Source organism: Herpailurus yagouaroundi, unplaced genomic scaffold (genome assembly GCF_014898765.1).
Source record: "Herpailurus yagouaroundi ecotype Mexico unplaced genomic scaffold, PumYag 28, whole genome shotgun sequence".
Lineage (NCBI taxonomy): Eukaryota > Metazoa > Chordata > Mammalia > Carnivora > Felidae > Herpailurus > Herpailurus yagouaroundi.
This window is the reverse complement of record NW_024412376.1, coordinates 64,404,736-64,429,988: the sequence shown is the minus strand read 5'-3', so window position 1 is coordinate 64,429,988 and position 25,253 is coordinate 64,404,736. Positions and strand designations below refer to the sequence as shown.

Here is a 25,253-nt window from a genome sequence, read left to right as displayed (position 1 = left end):
CCAGATGCAAAAATTCTCAACAAGATGCTAGAAAATCAAATCCAGCAGTACATTAAAGGAATTATTTACCATTATCAAGTGGGATTTAATCCTGGGCTGCAGGGGTGGTTCAATATTTGCAAATCAATCAATGTGATACACCACATTAATAAAAGAAAGGGTAAGAACCATGACCCTTTCAATGGATTCAGAAAAAGCATTTGACAAAATATAGCATCTGTTCCTGATAAAAACCCTCAATAAAGTAGGTATAGATGGAACATACCTCAACATCATAAAGGGCATATACAAAGACCCACAACTAATACCATCCTTAATGAGGAAGACTGAGAGCTTTTCCTCTAAGGTCAGGAACAAAACAGAGGTGTCCACTCTCACCATTACTATTTAACATAGTACTGGAAATCTTAGCCTCAGCAATCAGACAACCAAAGGAAATAAAAAGCGTCCAAATCAGCCATGAAGTCAAACTTTCACTATTTGCAGATAACATGATATGCTATGTAGAAAATCTGAAAGACTCCACCAAAAAAATTGCTACAACACATGAATTCAGCAAAGTTCAGGACACAAAATTTATATACAGAAATCGGTTGCATTTCTATACACCAATAATAACACAGCAGAAAAAGAAATCAAGGGATCAGTCTCCAAAGTTGCTCCAGAAACCGTATGATACCTATGAATAAACCTAACTAAAGAGTCAAGAGATCTGTACTCTGAGAACTGTAGAACACATATGAAAGAAATTGAAGAGGACACAAAGAAATGGAAAAGCATCCCATGCTCATGAATTGGAAGAATAAGTATTGTTAAAATGGCAATACTACCCAAAGCAATCTGTGCATTTAATGCAATCCCTATCAAAATACCACCAGCATCTAGAATAAAATACTAGAATAAATAATCCTAAAATTTGTATGGGAACACAAAAGACCCTGAACAGCCAAAGCAATCCTGAAAAAGAAAAGGAGAGCTGGAAGCATCACAATTCCAGACTTAAAGCTATATTAAAAAGCTGTAATCATCAAGACAGTATGGTACTGGCACAAAAGCAGACACTTAGATCAATGGAACAGAATAGAAAACCAAGAAAGGGACCCACAACTATATGGTCAACTAATCTTCAACAAAGCAGGAAAGAATATCCAATGGGGAAAAGACAGTCTCTTTAACAAATGGTGTTAGGAAACCTGGACAGCAACATGCAGAAGAATGAACCTGGACCACTTTCTTACACCATACGCAAAAATAAATTCAAAATGCATGAAAGACCTAAAGGTGAGACAGGAAACCATCAAAATCCTAGAGAAGAGAACAGGCAGCAATCTTTTTGACGTTGGCTGGAGCAACTTCTTACTAGAGATGTCACTAGAGACAAGGGAAACAAAAGCAAAAATGAACTATTGGGATCTCATCAAAATGAAAAGCTTTCACACAACAAAGGAAACAATCACCAAAATGAAAAGGTAGCTTATAGAATGGGAGAATACATTTGCAAATGACATATCTGATGAAAGGTTAGTGTCCAAAATCTATACAGAACTGATCAAACTTCACACTGAAAAAACAGATAATAGACATTTTTTCAAAGAAGACATCCAGATGGCTAACAGACACATGAAAAGATGCTCAACATCACTCATCATCAGGGAAATACAAATCAAAACCATGATGACATACCACTTCTCACCTGTTAGAATGGCTAAAATTAACAACAGAAGAAACAACAGATGTTGGTGAGGATGTGGAGAAAGGGAAACCCTCTTACACTATTGGTGGGAATGCAAACTGGTGCAACCACTGTGGAAGACAGTATGGAGGTTCCTCAAAAAGTTAAAAACAGAACTACCCTACAACCCAAGCAATAGCACTACAGATTCCAAGGGGTACATGTGCCCTGATGTTTATAGCAGCATTATCAACAATAGACAAACTATTGAAAGAGTCCGAATGTCCATCAGCTGATGAATGGATAAAGATGTGGTATATATATACAATGGAATTTTACTCAACCATCATGAAGAATGAAATCTTGCCATTTACAACAACATGTATGGAAGTAGAGTTTATTATGTTAAGCAAAATAAGCCAGTCAGAGAAAGACAAATACCATATGATTTCACTCATATGTGGAATTTAAGAAACAAAGCAGATGAAAATAGAGGAAGAAAAAATAAAGAGGGAAGTAAACCCTAAGAGACTCTTAACTATAGTGAACAAACTGAGGGTGAATGGAGTGAAATGGGTGGGGAGAATGGGCTAAATGGGTGATGGGCATTAAGGAGGGTACTTTTTACGATGAGCACTGGATGTTATATGTAAGTGATGAATCACTAAATTATGCTCCTGAAACCAATAGTACACTGTATGTTAACTAAAATTTAAATAAAAATTTGGAAAAAAATCTTTACCCAGGTTTTTTGTTGTTGTTGTTTTTAAAAAAACTTTATACTTAAAAGTGAATATACTCTGAATAATAGGCTGGATTTCAAGTCTACCTGAAAATTGGAAGAATACTATAATAAACATCTCTTCTAATTAGTTATCTTCAAATGCCTAGGTTAATCTGAAAATTATGTATTTGCAGCTTAGTTGAATTGTTTTTTTATCTCTATACCATTTGGGTGGCCTGTGGAGGCACTGAATAGAAGTTATTCCTTTTTTAAGATAAATGAGAAGATTGGGGTTGGGAGAGTAAAAGAAAAATGTGAATTAATATTATAGTTTATTCCACAATTAATTTCAAGGAAATTTAATTAATTTATTTATTCAAGGCATATGTAAAGTTGAGTGTAGTTACACCACTAGGAACACTGGTGTTGCTGTTTCAAGAAAATGTCTAATCACCTATAGCCTACGTATTCTTTTGAACTATTTCAGCCACAGTCAGTGAACACACAATGCTGCTAGAAGGAACAGCCAACCGGCCTCCACCTGGTAGTTCTGGACCTGTAACTGGAGCTGAAATAATGAGGAAACTTTCTAAGACTCATACTCATAGTGACTCTGCATTAAAAATAAAGGTACATTATTATTACTATTTTTAGTTAGAGTAGTCTTCCAGAGAAGATCTAAATTTTTGATATCTCAAATTCAAATACTAGGTATTTAAATTTAAATCTTCAAATAGTATTTCTATATTCAGTAATTAATAATTCAATAATAATAAATATCCTTATGGTGAAATTAACATGATTAGTAATTTAATATACAGTTAGAGTTAGGCTATTTTATGAATTTATTTACACTGTTGAGCTGGACCACCTTGGGAGCCACACAGCCTTGGTTTCAATTCTGCCTCTGCCACTCAGTTGCTTTGTGACTGAACAAGTTACCTGTACTGTGTGTCTGTTTCCTTATCTGTCTGATGGAGATTACAGTAATAACTTTTTCCAGAAAGTCAATGTAAGAAATAGCTGTAATAGATGGAGAATGCTTAGAATAATACCTGGCACATAGTAAGAATGTAAGTTATTTGTTGTTGTCATGGGTTATGTATTTTTTGTTAGTTTCCTTTTCTGAGCAACGAAAACAAGTTAATATATTAACTTTCTTTGAAAATCTGGGTATAGACTTATATTAATACCCAGAACCCATAAGGTAAAAGGTGATAATTTTGCTTATATTAAAATATAAAGTTTCTACACAGAAAAAAATAATGTATCATAAACAAAATAGACATATGACAAAGGGCTAATTTCCTCATATATATAAAGATCTTTTTCTAATCATTAGGAAAAAAGAGCAAAACCAAATGGAAAAATGGTATATGGACAGTTCACATAGAAATATATATACATATGTGAATATGTACCCTCTTACAAATAAAGAAATGTAAATTATTTTTTTTTTAATTTTTTTTTCAACGTTTATTTATTTTTGGGACAGAGAGAGACAGAGCATGAACGGGGGAGGGGCAGAGAGAGAGGGAGACACAGAATCGGAAGCAGGCTCCAGGCTCTGAGCCATCAGCCCAGAGCCCGACGCGGGGCTCGAACTCACGGACCGTGAGATCGTGACCTGGCTGAAGTCGGACGCTTAACCGACTGCGCCACCCAGGCGCCCCAAGAAATGTAAATTAAAATGAGATTTCCATTTCCACCTGTCAGACTGAAAACAGTAAAACATTTGAATAGTGTATATTGTTGGTGAAGATGAGAAAACAGACACTCTCCTACACTACTGGTGGGAGTGTAAATTGGCACAACCTCTTGGAAGAATAATATGACAATTTGTATCAAAACTTAAAATGTGATCTTCTCTTACCCAGTATGTTCATGTCCAGGAATTCATTCTAAAGAAATGGATGTTCTAATTATTCAAAGACACACATCCAATAATGTTTTTCCAACACTGTTTATGATAGGAAAATAATAGAAGAAACATAAATAACTAATCATTAGAGGACTAATAAACTAGTGTACCCTGATACAGATGTAGACTATGAAGACTTAAAAAATTGTGTTTAAAAGATAAAGGAGATCTCTAAGTGGATATGGAATGGTCACCAGAGTGCTGGATTAAAGTAAACACAAAATATGGGATAATATGTATCTGTGTGTTAAAAAAAAAAAAGGATAAATATGTGTATGTGCTTGTATAGTCATAAATTATTTAAAGAAGGATAAGATCAGTACCTTTTGGGGAAGGGATATAGTAGACTGGAGTGAGGGGATACTTTTTATTGAACAATCTTTTTGTGCTTTTAAAGTCTTCATTCTGTGTACATATTGCTCTTTTAATTAAACAATTCAATGATTGGTATACATCTGTTAATTTTGGACTATTAGGCTTACTCTATTTCTACAGCATAGTTAGAAGGAGGATACTTTTAAACTCTCAACTCCTTAGTCAGTTTCAGGTTTTTTTTTTTGGTTGATGATTTTTCCTTTCTTCACAAACGTTCCTTTGTTTATGGATCATAAAAATCCTCCAGAGAATTGAATTGCAGTGCTTTGTTTCAGACCTCTTCTTTTATAGGCTTTTCTTGTACTATTTTATACTGATCTGAAATTCTAATCTTAGATGTGACAGAGCAAATAGAGATGGGCAATTCTGTAACTTTTTATTTTCCTCAGAGAATTTCTGAAAATTGTTTTTGACATATTAGAACTCTACAGAGAATCTCTCACAGATTTTCATTATCAGGGTACCAAGAAAAGTACTACAGTATTAAGAATTTCGGGATAGAAATCTTGCCACAAGACACACGCTTCAGATTTCAAAGGGAGTTAATAATTCATTGTTAAAATAAGTGAGTGATAATAAAGGCTGTTCTTTGCATTGTACTATAACGTTTTAAAACATTTTTACATACACTTGAGATTCACTGTAGTCCTAGTAGGCACAATCTGTGTTGGTATTAACATGAATAGTAACTAGCAGTAATAGCAACAGTAGTAGTAGTTGCAGTTATTAGCAGTCATTGTTATATGCATAAGTAAGAAAGAGCCCTGTGTTGTTCCTTTTGCAGGGCATTCACCCATATCATTCTTTGAGCTATACCAGTGGAGACACTGCCACAGATTCTCCGGTACATGTTGGACGTGCTGGGATGCCAGTTAAGGAGAGTCCAAGGAAGGAGAGCCTACTCAGCTACCTGACTGGAAGCTTCCCAAGCCTGCACAACCTCCTGGAGGGGACCCCTCAAAGAAGTAGTGCAGCTGTAAAAAGCAGCTCCTTAACAAGAACAGGTACATCCTTAGTTTAGACAATTATAAGTTTACTTCTACGCAAGAATTAAAAACAAACAAGACAAGTTTATTTTGATTTATACTTTGGTTGCATAACTAATCTATCTATGTATTACACATAGAAATCTTTGAAAAAATATTTTGGGAAACTCTTCTCTTTGTAACTTTTGGTGTCTTCATGCCTTTAATTTGTATTTCTAAATTGCAGCATTTGACATTACTGTCAACCTAGCCATGGTATGGGATGGTGTCAAAACCAGCTAGCGGTGCATTTCTTCTTGTTATATTAAAAATAAGTTATTTATTAATGCCTTAATATCTAAATACCAACATCATGCAGTGAGTTTGAAAACATCTGCAAAAGACAATTTAACCTGACTTTTAAAAATTAATTACATAAATCATATTTTATGCTTCCTTAGTATGTAAGTAATACATAAATAATAAACAATAAAACTTTTTTTTCAGGAAATACAATGGCCACTGATATGTTATCCGAACATCCCTTGCTATCTGAGCCATCTTCTGTGAGTTTCTATAATTGGATGTCAAATGCTGTTGGTAATCGTGGAAGTGTGGTACAGGAATCTCCTGTTACAAAGTCTGCACATAACAGCCTTCCAACAGGTATTAAGCTACGTGTTATTTTGCTTAACTGTCTAAGATGCATACATAAATTTTAACAAAATCCTGTTTTTCAGGGAATAGTCAAAAAATCTGAAATGTTTAATAGTGTTTAGTTTAAATTTTCCCATTTATGAAATATCTTTGTTAATATCAAGTTGAGAGAATAGTAAGCAGTCACTTGGTGTTCTTGTGGAAAGACAAATATGTCAAATGTGAGATTGTATATAATTTAAAGAGTTTAAAATGTCCAGTTAATGTGGCTGGTTTAATTTTCTAAATACCAAAAGGCGGTAAATGAAAACATGCAAAGTATATGGCATAATGTACCTACAATACAGAAAAAGATTTTTAGTTTTTCCATGTTCCTCAGAGAAATAATAACTAGCAGTAATTAAAATATTTCATTAAAATCTAAACGAGTACTAAGAGGAATTAAAATAAGATTCTTGCCCTTGAGGAGGAAACGAGGGCAATTTATTTTATTTTATTTTATTTTATTTTATTTTATTTTATTTTATTTATTTATTTATTTATTTTTAAATTTCATTTATTCTCAGAGTGAGAGAGAGAGAGCATGTGTGCATGTGCATGAGTTGGGGAGGGGGGGCAGGAAGAGAGGCAGAGAGAGAGAATCCCAAGCAGGCTCCATGCTGTCAACCATGAGATCATGACCTGAACCAAGATCAAAAGTCAGATGCTTAAGTGAGCCACCCAGACACCCTGGCAGTTTGTTAATTTTAAAAGGGTGTGTGTAAATAGGAAGAAGACTGGCAGGGAATTCACAAAGAAATATTGGTGGCTATCTCCAGAAACAGAAGAGGTGCCACCCTTCGTTTTCTACTTTTTTTTCTTTTTTGGGGGTGTTTTCCCAAATTTATTAGATGCATGTATTGTTTTCTTGTAAAAAAATTTTTTTAAAGACTGTGAAATAGGCTTTGGTCCTAGTTACTGAGGGCAGGTGAAGTTAATCCATGTAACAGCAATTTGCATTGCTAACAAATTCTGTTCAGATAGAAAATAGGAAATTATGAAATGTGGTTGAAACATGACTATTTAGATTTTTGTTTGTTTGTTTGTTTGTTTTGTTTGTTTGTTTGTTTTGCTGGTGTGTGGTGTACTTTTGAACCTGGAACTGATTCTAATTATGACTACATTCCAGTTCTTAGCATTGGCTCTTGGTTGAAGAAGAGAGAAGGATGATGCTTCCACCAGCTCTCAGTACTTTTCTAAAACTAGTCTCACTACTGTGCAGTTTAAATTTTAAGAAAACCAGAAAAGAACATTTCCTCTTTATCATGCGTGGGTCTTTTGCCTGGGGAGCTAAAGGGTAAAGGGAGTACATAGGAAAAGAAATAGTGTCATTTTATTTTTCTTTTGCCTCAGGAAAGCATAGTTGGGAAGAAATTTATATGTGGGACTCTGTGACATCCATTGCTTTTATCCTACTGCTATCTATGACTGCTCCTCAGTGCAAAGCTGAGGGAATATCAAATGCTTTTCAAAGATATTCTAGCCATAAAATTCTGTACTTTGGACTGGTTCTAATACAGACTTCATGTATGAGGAAGACTAATATTTTCTGAAATTATAGTTTAATTTCATTTTTATTAGTAAATCATGCCTCTAAAATAACCTAAAAGTGCTGTTTTGTTTTTTTTTTTCTTCAATTAAGATGGTCTGGTAATACTACTATAATACAGAGTTCATAAGTTTACTTTGCTGTGCCCTTTAAGTTGTTTTTATTTCCTCACAACTTAAGTTTTATTTTTGAATATTTACTCTGTTAGGTGTTGCACCCAATCTTCCTACGATACCCTCAGCTTCAGATTTCAACACTGTCTTATCTAGCGACCAGAATACTTTGGATGGAACGCATTCTCAGCATAGCACTAGTCAGGATGATGTGGCAGGTGTAGAAGAAGCCAACCAAGGGTTTCCTGCTGTGCAGCTTGCTGATGCACAGGTGAGCCAGTCTCTTTTTCCATAATTATAGTAATCCCTCATTAGGTGGTACTTAGCAGCTGGAACCACCAAGTCATGTGCACCTTGGAAATTCTAGGGCATATCTTTTTTTCTGTGCTTCTCTGCCTAAAGCCTTCATGCAAAAAAAGGAGGAACCTTTTAAAAGTACATGGGTTAATTATAAATGCAAATTTAGCACTTGTAGATGTTCATTAAACAGAAGAGTGGTATATAGTTATTAGTCTCATACAGTAACATCTTTGTTATTTGGAGATACAAATTGACCAAAACACATGACTAGAAAGCTAAATTTAACCATGTCATATAGAAGGCTATATTAAGTGCTATGTTAAGACTTTATTGAGTGAGCAGTTGGGAGGCACTGAAGATTTTAAAGCAAGGAATAAAGTGACTAGAACTGTACATGTAGAAGAAATATGGTAGCAATGTGTTAATGGATTGAAGTAGAGAACTATAGGTGAAAAAAATGAGTTATTGAAATAGTTCATGCAGTGGTAAATGAGGCTTTTAACATAGATGGTTGTGACTTTAAAGTGATGGTAAAATATTCTGGAGGTCTTTATTTAATTGATTAAAGGTAGGAGTGGACAGCAAAATCCTTTGACTATTTTGGTTTGAATGATCACAAGGCAAGTAGATGAGTGGGACCGTGGCTATTAAGAGGTGTTATTTTTTTCAGGATGAGAGAGACTCAAGCATAGTTAGATACTTAGGAGGAATTAGGAAGGTCCTGATCAGAAGAAGAAAAAAGAAGGGTAAACTGATAGAGCAAGATTCAGAGAGGGATGAGGAGTGTTGGAATTTACAGTCATTTATAGAGATGTTTTAGACATAAAAAAATACTTTTTTCCTCTGAGAATTTCCTCTGAGAAACTGAGAAGGCAATAAGGACAGTTCACAGCTATACAGGTAAGTTTGCAAATTGGTAGCTTCAATTTTCTCTTACAGTAGAAGGTAATTTATGTTAAGAAATGTGTCAGGCACTTTAAAATTTTCCTGAGATTTATTTCTCCAGTACATTAGAGTAGTTTTTAGGGTCTTCATTTTCTTTTTTAATGGAGAGTGGGAAAATAAATAATTTTGTTGTTGTTTTGGCCTATAGAATACATTAATTGTATTTATTAGTATTCAATACATATTTTTAGAGATAACTATGTTGTTTTAAAGACTCTAAAATCTACTAGAAACATGAATATTAAATAATATGGTAAAAAACTCTGTAAGGTAATTTAGATATGTGTAAACGTTGGAGTGAATATGGAAGAGAGCTTACCAAACAGACACCCTAAAAAGATTGTCAGATAGTGCTGAGGGCCTGGTTAAGAGTTTAGGTTAGTGTTAGGGTAGCAATGAATGCAATTATATCATCTCCTCTCATTGTTCCTAGCAGCTCAGCTATAGGAGTAGAAGATGATTGATCCAAAGCAGATATAGCAAGAAAAATGTGGTGATAAGATATAATAAACAATCTAGGAAGTTGGTGAAATGAAATTAAGCAAGATTATAGGGGAAAAGGAAGTCCTATAACTTTGGACTGAAGTGTTGGTTATCTTCATGGTCAAAGAAGTCATTCAGGATTATAAATTGGGATTGAAAAGAAACAAAATAATCAAAGTTTCTGGAATCAAAGTTTCTGATAGGTATGGAGCCATAAATAAATGACAAAGATTAGGAGAGAGGGTGGTTTGAACCTTAAAGAGGGTAGAGTTTTTCCATTAGAATTAATGAGCAAATCCAAGAGTAAAGGCAAGAAAGAATATCCCAAGCAAGTATAAAAGGGAGAAGAAATTTATCCCCAAAGTTCCAATCTACAGTAGAACTGTTTGAATTCTCTGTTCTAGTTCTTTAGTCCTTAGAAGAGTAGCCTTTCTTCCCAAGCACAAACAAATGAGATGTCCTAGAGGTAATTGAACATGTAGACTTGAGTCTTAATACATAAATTGCACTTGTCCATTTTAATGATAATATTTAACTTTCAGGAAAAGATCACTAAAGGAGAATGTACAGTTGAAAGGGTTAGGGGAGGGCAATGGAAAGCACTGGGTAGCACCTATATTTTATTATACTTAAAAAAAAAATTAATGTTTATTTTTGAGAGAGAGAGAGCACACATGAACGGAGGTGGGGGAGGGGCAGAAAGAAAGGGAGTCACAATCTGAAGCCAGCTCCAGGCTCTGAGCTGTCAGCAATCAGCCCGATGTGGGGCTTGAACCCATGAAATGAGTCCCATTTTCAGGGACTCATGGGGCTTGAACCCATGAGCTGAAGTCAGATGCTTAACCAACTGAGCCACCCAGGCGCCCCATAGATAGCACCTATATTTTAGATGTGGAAGGAGGGAAAGGAAACATGCACCAGAGAATAAGTAAATTGATTATAGTAATCAACTACTAAACAAATTAGTTGCTTCTGTTTGAGTTAGCTCTTCATGACGACAACATCAGTTAACAAGACATTTAATCAGAGTGATGTATTTCTACAAGCATGTGTAGTACTTAAAATATAAAGGAAGTTTTTTGTCAGGAAATAAATATTAAATGACTGTTATAACCAAGTGATACCATTTAAAACTAGGTCAGATGTTCATAATATAACATATGAAACATTTTTATATTAACATAAGATGTTGATAAGCTATTCTAATACCACGTTTTTATGGAAACACAGTATACATGCCTTTTTTAAAAACAGGAAGTAGAATGATTTAAACTAGTTCAGGGGCGCCTGGGTGGCTCGGTCGGTTAAGCGTCCGACTTCGGCTCAGGTCATGATCTCACGGTCCGTGAGTTCGAGCCCCGCGTCGGGCTCTGTGCTGACAGCTCAGAGCCTGGAGCCTGTTTCAGATTCTGTGTCTCCCTCTCTCTCTGCCCCTCCCCTGTTCATGCTCTGTCTCTCTCTGTCTCAAAAATAAATAAACGTTAAAAAAAATTAAAAAAAAAACAACAACAAAAAACTAGTTCACAATTTTATTTTCCTTGTACTTTCAGACACTCAGGCAGGTTGGAGGAATCTTCTTCCTTGTGATTAACTTGAAAATGAGTGGCACACAAGAGGTGCTCAAAAATACTGTTAAGTTTTAAGTAAAATTAGAGCTTAACATTTTTTGTACAAGTCCCCCCCCCCACCCCCCCGCCCCCTGCCTTTTTTTGCTTCACACTGTGGTAATAATATATGTATTCAGATAGGATAAGAAAAAAGCCACAGTAAATGATGGATTATAAATTAAGCTAATTAATGAATGTGTTATGTCTTCCAGGTTGTTTTTAAACCTCTTCTGAGTCATACAGGGATTCAGTCACAGGATGCGATGCCACTCTGCTACCGAATGTACTTTGGAGAACACCTTTCATTTTCAGGGACTTTGGACTGCCTTAGAGCAGATATTGTGGATTCAGACACAGCCAAAGAGAGAAAAGGCAAAAGAGCAAGAAGGTGTCTTGTGTTATTGATCTTTTTGTGTAAAATTTTGTATATAGGTTATAATACCTTTTTTTTTAATTTCGTTTTCCTCTATGCTAATGAGAAACTATTTTTAATATCTTAATGAGAAGGTAATTTCCACTTGTCAAAAACAGACTTATTTTATTTTATTTTTAAAAAAAATTTTTTTTTTCAACGTTTATTTATTTTTGGGACAGAGAGAGACAGAGCATGAACGGGGGAGGGGCAGAGACAGAGGGAGACACAGAATCGGAAACAGGCTCCAGGCTCTGAGCCATCAGCCCAGAGCCTGATGCGGGGCTCGAACTCCCGGACCGCGAGATCGTGACCTGGCTGAAGTCGGACGCTTAACCGACTGTGCCACCCAGGCACCCCAAAAACAGACTTATTTTAATAACCTGTTGATTTTATAGATCAGGAGGCCTATTTTTAGGTGTAGTTTTATACCAAGTTAGCACATGTATGTGGGTTAGCCAAAGTACATTTGCTGTATATATACTCAGAATGTGTTTACTATTGCAGTAGTTGATTTTTATGGTCTTATACATTGTAATTTTATATATCTTACTTACAATTATTACTAACTTTGCATAGACTTTTAGTATTTTCTATTAGATACAGAGTAGAAGTTATATTTAAAGTATAGCCATTGGAAACAAATACATAAGAATGCTGAATGTAGCATGGTGAAAGTTAAGAACTACCTTTTACTTTCATTCTTTATATTATCAGAGATAGTTCTTCAATTTCTTTACTGCTTGAATAGGAAATATTATGCTCACTAATAAGATTTGACTAATCTTTTGTGCACTTGGAATCTTACTTTGAGTAGGTCTCGCTAATGGATATAGGAATCATAGAATATGGACTTACATGGCATTTGTGACAAGTTTTGCAACATTCTTGGTTTGATCCAATTTGTGTTTTTTCAGGGTGGTAAATTAACAGTAAAATGCACTAAAAAAAGCAAAATGCCCATGTATCCAACATATGACTAAATGAAAAATGTTTTCCATATGAAATATTCTATTTAAAATTTTAAATAATTTGACAAAATCAGTTTAAACATTTTTCTGAAATTTTTTTTTAGATTTTTTTTTTTAGTGTTTATTTTTGAGAGAGAAAGAGAGAGAAAGCGTGAGTGGGGGAAGGGCAGAGAGAGACGGAGACACAGAATCTGAAGCAGGCTCCAGGCTCTAAGCTGTTAGCACTGAGCCCAATGCAGGGCTCGAACTCACAAACCGCTAGATTATGACCTGAGCTGAAGTGGGACGCTTAACCAACTGAGCCACCCAGGTACCCCTATGGAAATTTATTAATAGAAAAATATAGCTTTCTTATGTTTTGTTTCAGGTCTAGATATCTGAGGATTTTCTAATGACACAGGAATATGGAAATTGCATTGTCTTTTCTATTAAATATAGGACGGTCCTTGCTTTTCACAGTAGAGTGGTACCATAACAATGACTGTGCAAGCTGAAGCACCACAAAGTGACCTTAATGATTATTAAGATTAGTGGGGAGGGACACCTGAGTGGCTCAGTCGGTTAAGTGTCTGACTTCAGCTCAGGTCATGATCTCACGGTCTGTGGGTTTGAGCCCTGCGTTGGGCTCTGTGCTGACAGCTTATAGCCTGGAGCCTGCTTCTGATTCTGTGTCTCCCTCTCTCTCTGCCCCTCCCCTGCTCACGCTCTGTCTCTCTCTTTCTCAAAAATAAATAAAGATTAAAAAAAAATTAAATGAAATGAGATTAAATATGTAAACAATATATTTGACAGAGGTGGGGAGAGGTTGGCTAAGGGAGGTACCCTAATCGACCTATAATTAACTTTAAATTCCAATACCATTGGGGTGCATTATCACATTGGTAAGAAAAAATGTTTTATTACTTCACTGAAATAATTAACATAAATTTGATTTTAACTAGTCAGTTGTGGAATAAGATCAAGGGAGAAGACGAATTTTCCAACTTATAAAAAATTGGCCTAGTGAATAACTTGAGCTCTTGCTTAAAATTATCTAAATGGCTTATAACATGTTTTACCTTGGAGATTTTTTGCTAATAAACTAATAAAGATTGTGCGGCTCTGGAAAAAAGGAAATAAAACCTTGCCATTTTTTTCTTTTTTTCTCCATTTTTAGGCAAGGTCATGTGAATCTTCCTCCACTTGAATTCAAACCAGCATTAATGTTGGAAACCTTTAGCATCAGTGCTGTTGTAATGGAAAAGTCTGTTTGCACCCCTCAGAACTCTACCAGTGCTCTTTCTTTTCATGATCTCAACAAGCGTTATTATAATACCTTTCACTGCAACTTTACAATTTCTTGTCAGTCAATAAGCCAGCATGTAGATATGGCTTTGGTTCGTCTTATTCATCAATTTAGTACCATGATAGATGACATCAAAGCAACTCAGACTGACATTAAACTTAGCAGATACACAGCTGGATCGGCTTCCCCAACACCCACCTTCAAAACCAGAAAACATCGGGATTTTCGCTCATCTGACTTCAGCCGCAGTTCAAGAGGAAGTCTGAATGGTGGCAATAGAGTAAACAATGCAAAGAACAAACGGACCAACAATGAAAATAACAAAAAGGAATCTCGAAACAAAAATTCGTTAGGAAGATCTGAAAGAAGAACTTCAAAAGTATCCAGGAAAGGTTCAAAAGATGTGGTGGACCATATGACTATTCATATGGATGACTCCGATTCAATCACCGTGTCAGAACAAAGTGAGCCTTCGGCTGAGTGCTGGCAGAATATGTATAAATTACTTAACTTCTATTCACTTATCTCTGATCCAACAGGAATATTGGAAAAATCTTCAGAAACATTTGGACCAGCAGGTAATGAATATTTTAATATTAAAAAAATTTCTTTTTAGAGTAGCAATAATACTTAAACAGATAGGTGCTTTCTCAATGTTATAAGTAGATCATTGAAATGCCAAAGACCTGGCAATCACCCATGGAAAAAAAATAGTAATGGCAGTCAGATAATTTGCCTTCCCATTTCCCGTCCTTTCTACCCTGATACAATATGGTCTTAAAGATTCAGATATACCTACTTTCCAATATCTGACTCTATTATTTATTTTCAATGTGATGATTGGAAATTGTTGAAAACGTTAAAAAATCATTTTGGTGAAGAAGAGGGCTGGTTTGGCATGTGAAGAAAGGTAAGATGATGTTTGGAGTGTCCTTCCATGTCACAGTTTTCATAGCTAAATCTGTATGTTTTTGTTTATTTATAAAGGAGTTCGGAGCCCTACAGAGCCAACATGTAAAGTTGTGTTTGAGAATGAACAAGACAATAACAGTTTGACTAAGACACAGAGGAAACGTAGCTTGGTAACTTCTGAACCTCAGCATGTTACTCTAATCGTGTTTGGGATTGGCATGGTGAACCGCACACACCTGGAGGCAGACATTGGTGGGCTAACAATGGAATCAGAGCTGAAGAGGATTCATGGCAGCTTTACACTTAAGGAAAAAATGAAAGGTATGACGATGTCCTAACACTGTAGTCCTGCTCTTCTGAAAAAAGCCAATGCCAAGTCTCCGAAATTTCTAGTTGGCAACTTTTCTTTTTTTTTCTTTTCTTTCTTTTTTTATTTCTTTCTTTTTTTTTTTTTTTTTTTTTTTTTCAGAAAATGAACTTTCCCATTTATATGGATCAAGAGTGCCAGTTTATATAGTTTCTGTTCCTATTCTTTTTTAATTTTCCAAGTTTTCTGCTGTATTACTTCTGAGACTTAAAATGTCATAAGGCTAGGGGCGCCTGGCTGGCTCAGTCCATAGAGCATCCAACTCTTGATCCCAGGATTGTGAGTTCAAGCCCCACATTGGGCTTGGAGCCTGCTTAAAAAATAAATCTATAAATAAATAAATAAATAAATAGCCATTAGGCTCTTTAATACACGAATGGCATATTGAACTGTGTATTTAGCATTATTTCTAGTTTTGACATATAATATGTATGTATGAGTACATAGAAATAAAAACTTTGAGGTGCCTGGGTGGCTCAGTCAGTTAAGCATTTCGGCCTAGATTATTATCTCATGGTCATGAGACTGAGCCCCATGTCATGCTCCACACTGGGCATGGAGGCTGTTTAAGATCATCTCTGTCCCTCTCCCTCTGCCCCTCCCCTGCTCACGCTCTCTTGCTCTCAAAGGAAAAAAATAAAAACCTTCACTAAAAGGTTTTTAAAAGTAGTTCTGAAGTAATTTAAATTTTATTATACATAAAACTTTTAAATTATCTTTCATCATTGAGCATATTATGAATAAAATGCAATTTTAATACAAAGTACAATTATTTCCAGAAATCATATAATTCTTTTTTCTTACATTTAAGATGTTTTACATCAAAAGATGACTGAGACATGTGCCACTGCTCATATTGGTGGGGTTAATATTGTGCTGCTTGAAGGGATTACACCAAATATACAGTAAGTGTGTAATTTTTTCATTCTTTTCTTAAACTTGTTTAGTTTTATAGTATAGGAAACTTAAAATTCACTGGATGAATTCCATACCTGCTGAGTTTTGAGATTTATATACATTATGTTCTCAGATACTGTGGTTTTGTCATTAAGGATATCACCGCATGAAATGTTTTCAAAAAAATACTTTTTTCCCATTTTACAATTGGTGTGCTACTCCTCACCCCCACCCCTCCAAAAAACTGACTCCTCGTACGTTGTAAGAATGTCTAACAAGAAAAAATGATTACAACACAAATTTCAGTTAGACATACAACCTGCAAAAACTCACATGGTTCAAATAGTTAAAACAAAATTTTAGTCAAAGAATATAAACTGTCTCTTGATTTTATGTTAAGTAATTATCACTCAAATTCGTGCTGGGTTTCAAAACTGTGTCTTGCCATTTTTTCACTTAAAGAATTTAACACTAGAAAGCCTATGAGACTCTTGTAATAATAAAGGTAAACTTTTTATAGTGGGTATACCATACCATATCACTTTTCTTTTGATTCTTTGCTCTTAACCTTTTTCTTTATAAGTTCTGCTTTTGGGTCTGTTCAGAATTCTTCTGATAATGATTACCTTTATATACAATATATTCAGATCATTCATCTATTATCAGTATATTTAAGTGTTGACTTTGTTCATACACTTGGGAGTATACCTTAATTCTTAACTTCTCAGTGGAGCAGCTTTATGCTGTAACAACAAAATATGCTTTGATAATTTAAGTCAGATTTTGAGAATTTGTTCTTTCTAAATATTATAACTACTTAATGTTCTATCATCTTATAGTAAATCTGTCGTGCTAAATACTAAGTAGAGGATTTCGTTCAGCTTTATGAAAATTAAATATTAATCATATATTGATGAGTTACAGTTCTATTCATATTTTACACACGGGTAATGTGATAACGGTCTTGGAGAACATTTCCTTGAAATGGATGTACAAGGCTTGCTGGAGTAGTTTGGATCTGTAAATCAAGAACCAAAGAGTATATTTCTATATTATAGCTGCCTAAGTGGTCCAGATTGCATTTCCTAAGCAGTCTAGAAAGACCAGGAAATTCAAGTAGTTATGACAGACAAGATCTTTTCTGATCATTCAGTGTGGGAGAAGGGGTCTTATGATGTAGTAATTGCAATCTTAACAAGTAGCTACTGTGAACCAGGAGCCTCACATAGATTATTTTATTTAATCCTAGCCACAGTCCTGTGAACTCGGGTGGTTTTATCCCACTTTACAGAACAATAAATTGAGATTCAGAGAGATAAAAGTGTTTGCCTAAAATGCTTAAAATCCTACAGTCTGTAAGAAGAGTTGTCTGAACCTGTGCTGCTGCTAAATGTCATTACAGACCTTCAGTTCCAGGATTCCTTTGCTGGCTCTAAATTTAAAGTACCATGGTTTACTTTAACCAGTGCAGCAAATAAAACAAATTTCTTCAGTTGTCTCAGGTGTTTTATTTACTCTAGCTTCCTGAACCTTTTATCTCTGTTATCTCTTAAGGGCTTCAAATAGCCTCTAGACTTACAAAAGTATTTAGTATTTTTACTAGTACATAGTATTTATAAAAGAGATTTTTAAAAGAATCATTATATGGCTATATTTCTTGCCTTTAGGAAAAAAAAGGCAAGATGCCTCAACTTTTTTTTTTTGAAAAATAAATGTTACTGTTCACTGCCAAACTATAGTAGTTTTAAGACTTTCTCGATTTATTCTTCGTTGTTCATTTCTGATTTCAATTAAAGGGAAATGAAACTTAAAAAGTTGAAAAGTTTCTGTGAGGGAAAAATTTTAATGTGGGAAATAAGTAAAGTCCAGATGATTGGTCATACTGTAACTAATTTATGTGAATGTTTATTTGCTTCCTTTTTGTTTTCCTGCTTTCTCTTGAATCTTCATCTGTAGACTGGAGGATTTTCCTACATCTCCTACAAGCACAGCCAAACAAGAGTTTCTGTATGTCCTATTATTTTTTTCTCCCCCATGGGCTTTCTGATTAACATAGTATTGAATAGTTTAAAAGAAATACTTAGATTATCTGCATGGCTGTGAATGTATGTAGTTAGTTTTTATTTTGTAGCTTTAATGTAGATCCTTTTATAGATTAAAGCTTACTGACATTCAAGGAACAAACACAAAGAGGTAAGAGCTACCTTTTGGTAATTCACACATTATTTTGTTAGCGAAAGATTTTAACACTGTAGTTATGTGTTGATTTTGCTTTTTTAAGATGCCTCATTGTTAAAATTTATATTATCATAAATCTTTAAGGTTTGATGTGATAATAGAAACTAGAAAATTTCACTTGCAAAAGAGTTTTGACTAATTGCAAAAATAATTATTAAAACATTAATGTATGAAAACATCTACACATCTCAACTTTATAATTTTGCTTTTAAGGTGAAGAGAATTTACTACTCTGTTGACAGATTTTATGTATGGTTTTCAGTATATGTACTTTTGTATTTTGAGTGGCTAGATTTGACCCATGTATATCTGATATCTAGTTGGTGTTTTTAATTAATTAATTTATTTATTTATCTTTATTTTTGAGAGAGATACAGACAGAGTGTGAGCAGGGGAGGGACAGAGAGAGAGAGAGGGAGACGCAGAATCCGAAGCAGGCTCCAGGCTCTGACCTGTCAGCACAGAGCACGAAGTGGGGCTCAAACTCTAGAAAGTGAGTTTGTGACCTGAACCGAAGTCAGATACTTAACCGACTGAGCCAGCCAGGCGCCCCCTGGGTGCTTTAAGTAATTATTACATGAGTCTTACATAGGGGTGGAGATAGAGTAGAGATAATGAAGCCCCAAAGTAAATCCTCAGATTATTCACTCAGCCTGTTGGAAAGACAAGGATGGGGCCTGCATTTAAAACCCAATAGCCCAGGGGCGCCTGGGTGGCGCAGTCGGTTAAGCGTCCGACTTCAGCCAGGTCACGATCTCGCGGTCCGGGAGTTCGAGCCCCGCGTCGGGCTCTGGGCTGATGGCTCAGAGCCTGGAGCCTGTTTCCGATTCTGTGTCTCCCTCTCTCTCTGCCCCTCCCCCGTTCATGCTCTGTCTCTCTCTGTCCCAAAAATAAAAATAAAAAAAGTTGAAAAAAAAAATTAAAAAAAAAAATAAATAAAATAAAACCCAATAGCCTGGACTCAGGAAATAATGGAAGATGAGGAAAAAAGCCCTTACCTCATTAGGCACTGTGGTCGTTGTAGCTGTCACAGTGGATCTATCAGAACCTTGTAAAGGTAGACTGCCATTGTCAATTAATTCTTTTTTTTTTTTTTTCCCAATGAATTCTTTAACAAGATTCCTTGGTCACTTGCCATGAATTTTTTATGTATATGAGGCATGCCTCGCGTGCTACAAGTTTTTATAGTCTTCTCTTTAGAGAGATTTTGACCACTTCTTTCTTGTTTAAAGTTTTATATATATTATATGACCTAGCTTAAGTGACACCCCTCTTCAAGAATTAAAATTATGAATAGACAGCTCATTTCAGGTCTTCATTCTGGGTCTCCTTATGTCTTTAACATGCAGTTTGACTGGAGTTAATCAGACATCCTCTACAGTTTTTTGGCTCAGTTTGATCAGGATAGGTCTATCATGTTGTCCAGCTTAGAAGAATACCACTCACACTGTAAATGGGGGGCATCATTTACATAGACTACATTGTGAACGGAGCCCTCTGGCATTGAACAACACAGAACACCTAAAGTCCTTAACATCAAAACTTTCACTGGAAATATCATAGTAGGATCCACAATAGGAGAGCATTCAGCTCCATTAAGTTTCCACTCTTACTTTTGCTGCACAAGTGAAATTCCAGTGTTCTAAATGTGCTTATATATGGTTATATGTACTTATATAATTGAAAGTAAGATAGGTGTAGAATTTTACTATCATGATAACAAGACACATTTTTTTGTATGTTTAGTTTAATTCAGTAGATGGTTGCTGTTCACAAGTAGAAAGCCATTTGCATTTTAGCACCATATGAGTGTTCTGGCTTATGTTGAAATTAAATTTAAAATAAAATCTCATTGATGATAAAAGTAGCTTTATTTATTATAATATTTAAGAAAATATTCCATTCAGTAACTAGTCAGTTTCCCAGAGTTTACTCTCATGCTGGCTAGACCAATTTTATAGATAACTTTTTTTTTCTAGTCAGTGAGAGTATCTGAGAAATAGTTGCCTTTGTAGAAGAAAGCAATATAGTTCTCCAGTAATCATTCTTGAATTTTATGTAATACTTGGATTTCACTGTCTGTAAATAATCAACACCTCTGATAGAGCCATTGTTATACTTCTCGAGGTTTATTTTAATAGAAGTTAAATGTGATTAATTGATTTGTTAGATCCTTGAGACTATAAATAAATTCTCAGTTTATCCTCTACAGCCTAAGTAGAGATAAATGAATGTGAACTAAACTGTAGTTAATATGAAATTTGTTTTATGTGTTGTTTCGCTAAATTAAAAATTAAATTATTCAATAATTTTATAATTTAATGTATTATTTATTTATAATTGGTTATAATTAAATTAATTACTTAATATCAAAAATAACTTAATAATTATTAAATTATTGTCAAGAATCCTTTGCCCATGTGAAAGATAATATTTATATTATAAATATAATTATATATAAAGCTATAATTTTACTAACTGGGCCTTTAATGGTGTAGTTCATGAGCCTTTCCATTGTGTACATCAGACTGCTTCATAATGGCTTCTACATACATGACTTAACACGTGTTATCTGTGGAATTCCACAGCTATAATGTTAGGAGACATTCCTGTGCTGTACTTCTTTCTGCCCCTTCATTTTACAAAATTCAGTGAGTGCATACCATGTTGAAGGCACTGTTGTAGGCATTGGAAGGGAGAACCAGAAATCAAGAAAGATAATATCTCTGCTTTATGTCTGTATCAGTAAGGCTTATTAATTTTTAACTAAGTAGTAGTTACTTATTATGAATTGGAATTCTATCATTTCTTTGCCACTTACTGAAAATTTGAAAAATGGAAAATGCAAGTTAAGTTTCTTCCTTCCTATTAATTTTTTTCAACATATTAGATAATGGATGAATTCCTTTGATTAGATTCTAAGAAGTATAGTATTTTATTATATATTCAGCATCTATGCTTCCTTAGTGGTTGTACATATCCCTAAAATAAATTGGGGCAAAGAGAGGAGTTCTGAATGGAGGAAAAATAAAAATGGAATTTTGTATGTTGTAAACATGTAATATGTCAGTATTCATTCTTTTACCTTTGAACACATACATATTTTCTTCAGTAAATGCTGTTAAAGATATATAATGATATTCAGTGCAAACAATATAAAATAAATGTATTTCAGTGTTGTTAGAAAACATTTCCTCAATATACTATTTAAATGTATGAAAAATCTCAAGTCATTTAGTTCATTGAATGATTTAAAAGTATTGTCTTGCTTTTAAAATACTTTTTCAACATTTCTCTTTATTGGGCTGTATTTTAATGGTCTTCTTTCTTTATTAATAGAACTGTGGTGAAGTGTAGTATTGCCAAGTCACAAGCCCTCTACAGTGCCCAGAGAGGTTTGAAGACTAACAATGCTGCTGTGTTCAAAGTAGGGGCTATCAGCATCAACATTCCCCAGCACCCTGCCACCTTACATAGCATGATGGTTCGAAGTTCCCACCAACTGTCTAAGCAGATCTCAGATCTCATCAGACAGCCTTCTACAGCGTAAGTTATTTCTTCAAGTTCGATGGTTCCGTGTAATGTGTTAAGTCAGTTTTTGCTGTGTTAATAATAGTTTAAAGGAAGACAGAGGGTTTCATCTATGTATTGACCATTATGAACTATGGTGCAGGTGGAAAGTAGCCAAATGTGTGTGGGAGAATCATATTGGGTATAAGGTACTTGGTCACAGATGTAATTGTCAATGTTCTCTCTTGCACCAGTAAAGCTTAAGAGATCCTGGAGATTGTGGACAACATAAGAGTCACTACAAAAGCATATTGACAAAATCTAGGACTGTATCAATCCTTATTTACTTTAAACTCCCTAAAATTTATGACTGCATAGGTTTAAAAATTGCAGTGGCCATTTATGTCCCATAATGGTTTTGTGTTGTCCTCTATATGAAATTGTACATAGTTCAAGGCAGGATGTGATCATGCCACAAAAGTATTTTAAAGGAGAGAAAACTGGACCTTTGTACATTGACTTCTATTGCCTGTGTCTGTAGCCCTCATTCATGGGTCTGCATTGCTAAGCTTTATTCCTAGTCCTCAAAGCAATATAACTAATGAATAATTAATAAGAATATGGTAAGCAGAAGTTAAAAAAATTGTCTTCTTATAGTTCCCTTTTCCTAACCTATAAGTTAAAAAAAAACACTGTGTCTTTTTACAGAATCCTAAAGCAGTGATATTTCTAGTTGTACTATCTAGATCTTTAATTCTGATTTAATATTCATGTCTGGTTGACAAAGTAGTAATAATTTAAATGTGTTTCTCCTGTCAGTGGAATATGGAATCCAAAATGTGTACACAAGCCTTAGGTTAAAAATATACTAAGGAATCTGTCCTTATTATACTGTACTGGCAGTAGAGCATAGTAGTTAAAAAAAAAAAAAGTCTCTTGTCACAGTTGAGTTTAAATCCTGGTTTTGCCACTTTCTAGCTATACTTCCTCTTTGGAAAGCAGATAAGAGTATCTACACAAGGTCTTTGAGAGATAAATGAATAAATGATATGAAACACACAAAGCATTAAGAATATTACCTGGCTCATAGAAGCACTCAAATAGTTATTGTTGGGGTTGTTGTTATTAATAGTGGTAGTAATAGTAGCGGCAATAATAGTAATTAATATTACAATCAACACTAAGTCATAGAATTTAGAATCAGACAAACATGAGTTTTAACTCTAGTTTCACATTAATGATATGAATGTGTAATATTCAAGTAATATTCAAGTTTGTGTTGCTATTCTTGTTTACTTTTCTAGATCATCATTTTTCAGTGGCTTTTTTAAGGAAGTCTTAATATGATCTGGTGGTAGAAAGAACATATCTGTTTACAGTTATTTCTTGCTATTTTTCATTGAGAATTCCAATAATTTTATACAATAAAATGGTAAATTTTCTAATTCTGTCTTTTTTATTTTTATTTATTTATTTTTAAAATTTATTCATTTTTGAGAGAGAGGAGAGAGAGAACACAAGCAGGGGAGGGACAGAGAGAGCCAGGGGAGAGACAGAATCCCAAGAACTGATAGTGTGGAGCCATCGTGATGTGGGACTCGAGCTCATGAACTGTGAGAACATGACCCGAGCCAAGAATTGGAAGCTTAACAGACTGAGCCACCCAGACTCCCCTAATTGTGTCTTTTTGAGGTTATTTTTATTCATTTATTTATTTTTTGCTTTATAGCCCACAGCCTGTGAAAGAAGATATTGCAACGCCTCTACCTTCTGAAAAAACCCCAACTAGTGTTAATCAAACTCCTATTGAAACGAATGAATTTCCTCAGCTACCGGAAGGTTTAGAAAAGAAGCCTATTGTTCTTAAGTTCAGTGCCATGTTAGATGGTATAGCCATAGGAGCAGCACTTTTACCATCTCTAAAAGCAGAATATAAAATGGGAAGAATGAGGAGTCATGGAATGACAGGTAACATTGAATTTTAAGTTCAGTCTCTTAAAATTTAAGATTGGTTTGAAAAATTAGTAATATTTTGATGAAAAGTTACATTTGGTTTTGTAGATATTATATGAAAATGTAAATAATTTTAATCAGAACACTTTTAAATTTCATTAATGATGTTCCTCAGTCAAGTGAAAAATATCAGTTACATCTTCCCTGAGTGACCAACAGGGACACTGCTTTTATTTGAAGTCTTCGAAGCTATTCAGTTATTGAGGCCATTTCTAATTTAGAAGTTGAATAAATTACTATATCCATTAGTTTCTTTATAGCTGGAATAACTTGGTTTATTTTCAAATTTGGTGCATTTAGCTTAAATCACAGGTTATTTGGTTTCTTCAAAATAGCTACTTCTATAAGGTTTTGTGATCCTTATATACTCTTCGAAATTCTTTGCTGTTGTATTTTTATTCTGAAGTTTATCATATATACAAAAGTATGTAAATTATATACACACAGTTTCAAGAATAATAAAAAAAAAAAAATGTGACCTTACCAACCCATTATACAAACTAAATGAAAATATTGCCAGTGCTGTGAAGGCTCCATCAATGAATATTATCCTTACCAGCTTTTCTTAATGACTGCTCATGGAATAACTTTAACATGAATTTTGTATTACCCATTCATTTGCTTTTCTTTATAATTTTACCACATATGTATATACTCATAAATGGCTTATGTTTTGAACTTTATTTGTATGGACTCCCACTAATGTATTTTTTAAAGGGATTTTTTTTTTCTGTACATTTTGTTTGAGATTCATCTGTTCATTCATGTGTGTACAGTTCATTCATTTTTCACTGAAATAGTCTGTTAAGTGATTATATTACAGTTTATCCACTCTGCTATTGATGGACCTTTGACTCATTTTACTTTTTTGCTATTATAATTATTCTCATGCATGTCACTTGGTACACATGTGCACAAGTTTCTCAAGGGTATTTACTTTAGGAATTATACACCTAGACTGTAGGGTAAATGCATCTTGAGTTTTATTAGGAAGTACAAAACTGTTTTCCAAAGTACTTGTGTTCACCAGTATTTACTGCCCTGCCAGTATTAGATGAGAGTTCCCATTATACCATATACTTGTTAACACTTAATATTATCTGGCTTTTAAATTTTTGCTTTGTCTGGTAAATGGGGAATTGTATCTCACTGTGGTCTTAATTTCTATTTCTATAATTAATGAAGCTGAACTGTTTTATGTTACTAAGATATCTTTGTATGTTTTTTATATGAAGTGCCTATTAATGGTTCTGTGTGTGTGTGTGTGTGTGTGTGTGTGTGTGTGTGTGTGTGTGTGT

At 34.4% G+C, this 25,253-nt stretch overlaps 1 protein-coding gene across 10 annotated transcripts in view; it reads left to right on the top strand.

Moving 5' to 3' along the window:
• The window catches only part of BLTP1 (bridge-like lipid transfer protein family member 1), a 220,428-nt gene that overhangs the window by 128,692 nt on the left and 66,483 nt on the right, over window positions 1-25,253 (top strand). For 9 of the 10 annotated variants that reach the window (XM_040474633.1, XM_040474632.1, XM_040474635.1 and 6 more), the window contains 11 exons: window positions 2,884-3,026; window positions 5,477-5,696; window positions 6,165-6,323; window positions 8,111-8,286; window positions 11,563-11,738; window positions 13,890-14,596; window positions 15,006-15,251; window positions 16,109-16,202; window positions 18,151-18,201; window positions 21,772-21,978; window positions 23,672-23,910. In XM_040474633.1, coding sequence (XP_040330567.1) covers window positions 2,884-3,026; window positions 5,477-5,696; window positions 6,165-6,323; window positions 8,111-8,286; window positions 11,563-11,738; window positions 13,890-14,596; window positions 15,006-15,251; window positions 16,109-16,202; window positions 18,151-18,201; window positions 21,772-21,978; window positions 23,672-23,910 — 2,418 coding nt within the window. The remainder of the gene's footprint in view (window positions 1-2,883; window positions 3,027-5,476; window positions 5,697-6,164; window positions 6,324-8,110; window positions 8,287-11,562; window positions 11,739-13,889; window positions 14,597-15,005; window positions 15,252-16,108; window positions 16,203-18,150; window positions 18,202-21,771; window positions 21,979-23,671; window positions 23,911-25,253) is intronic. The other variant, XM_040474634.1, reaches the window with a different exon arrangement.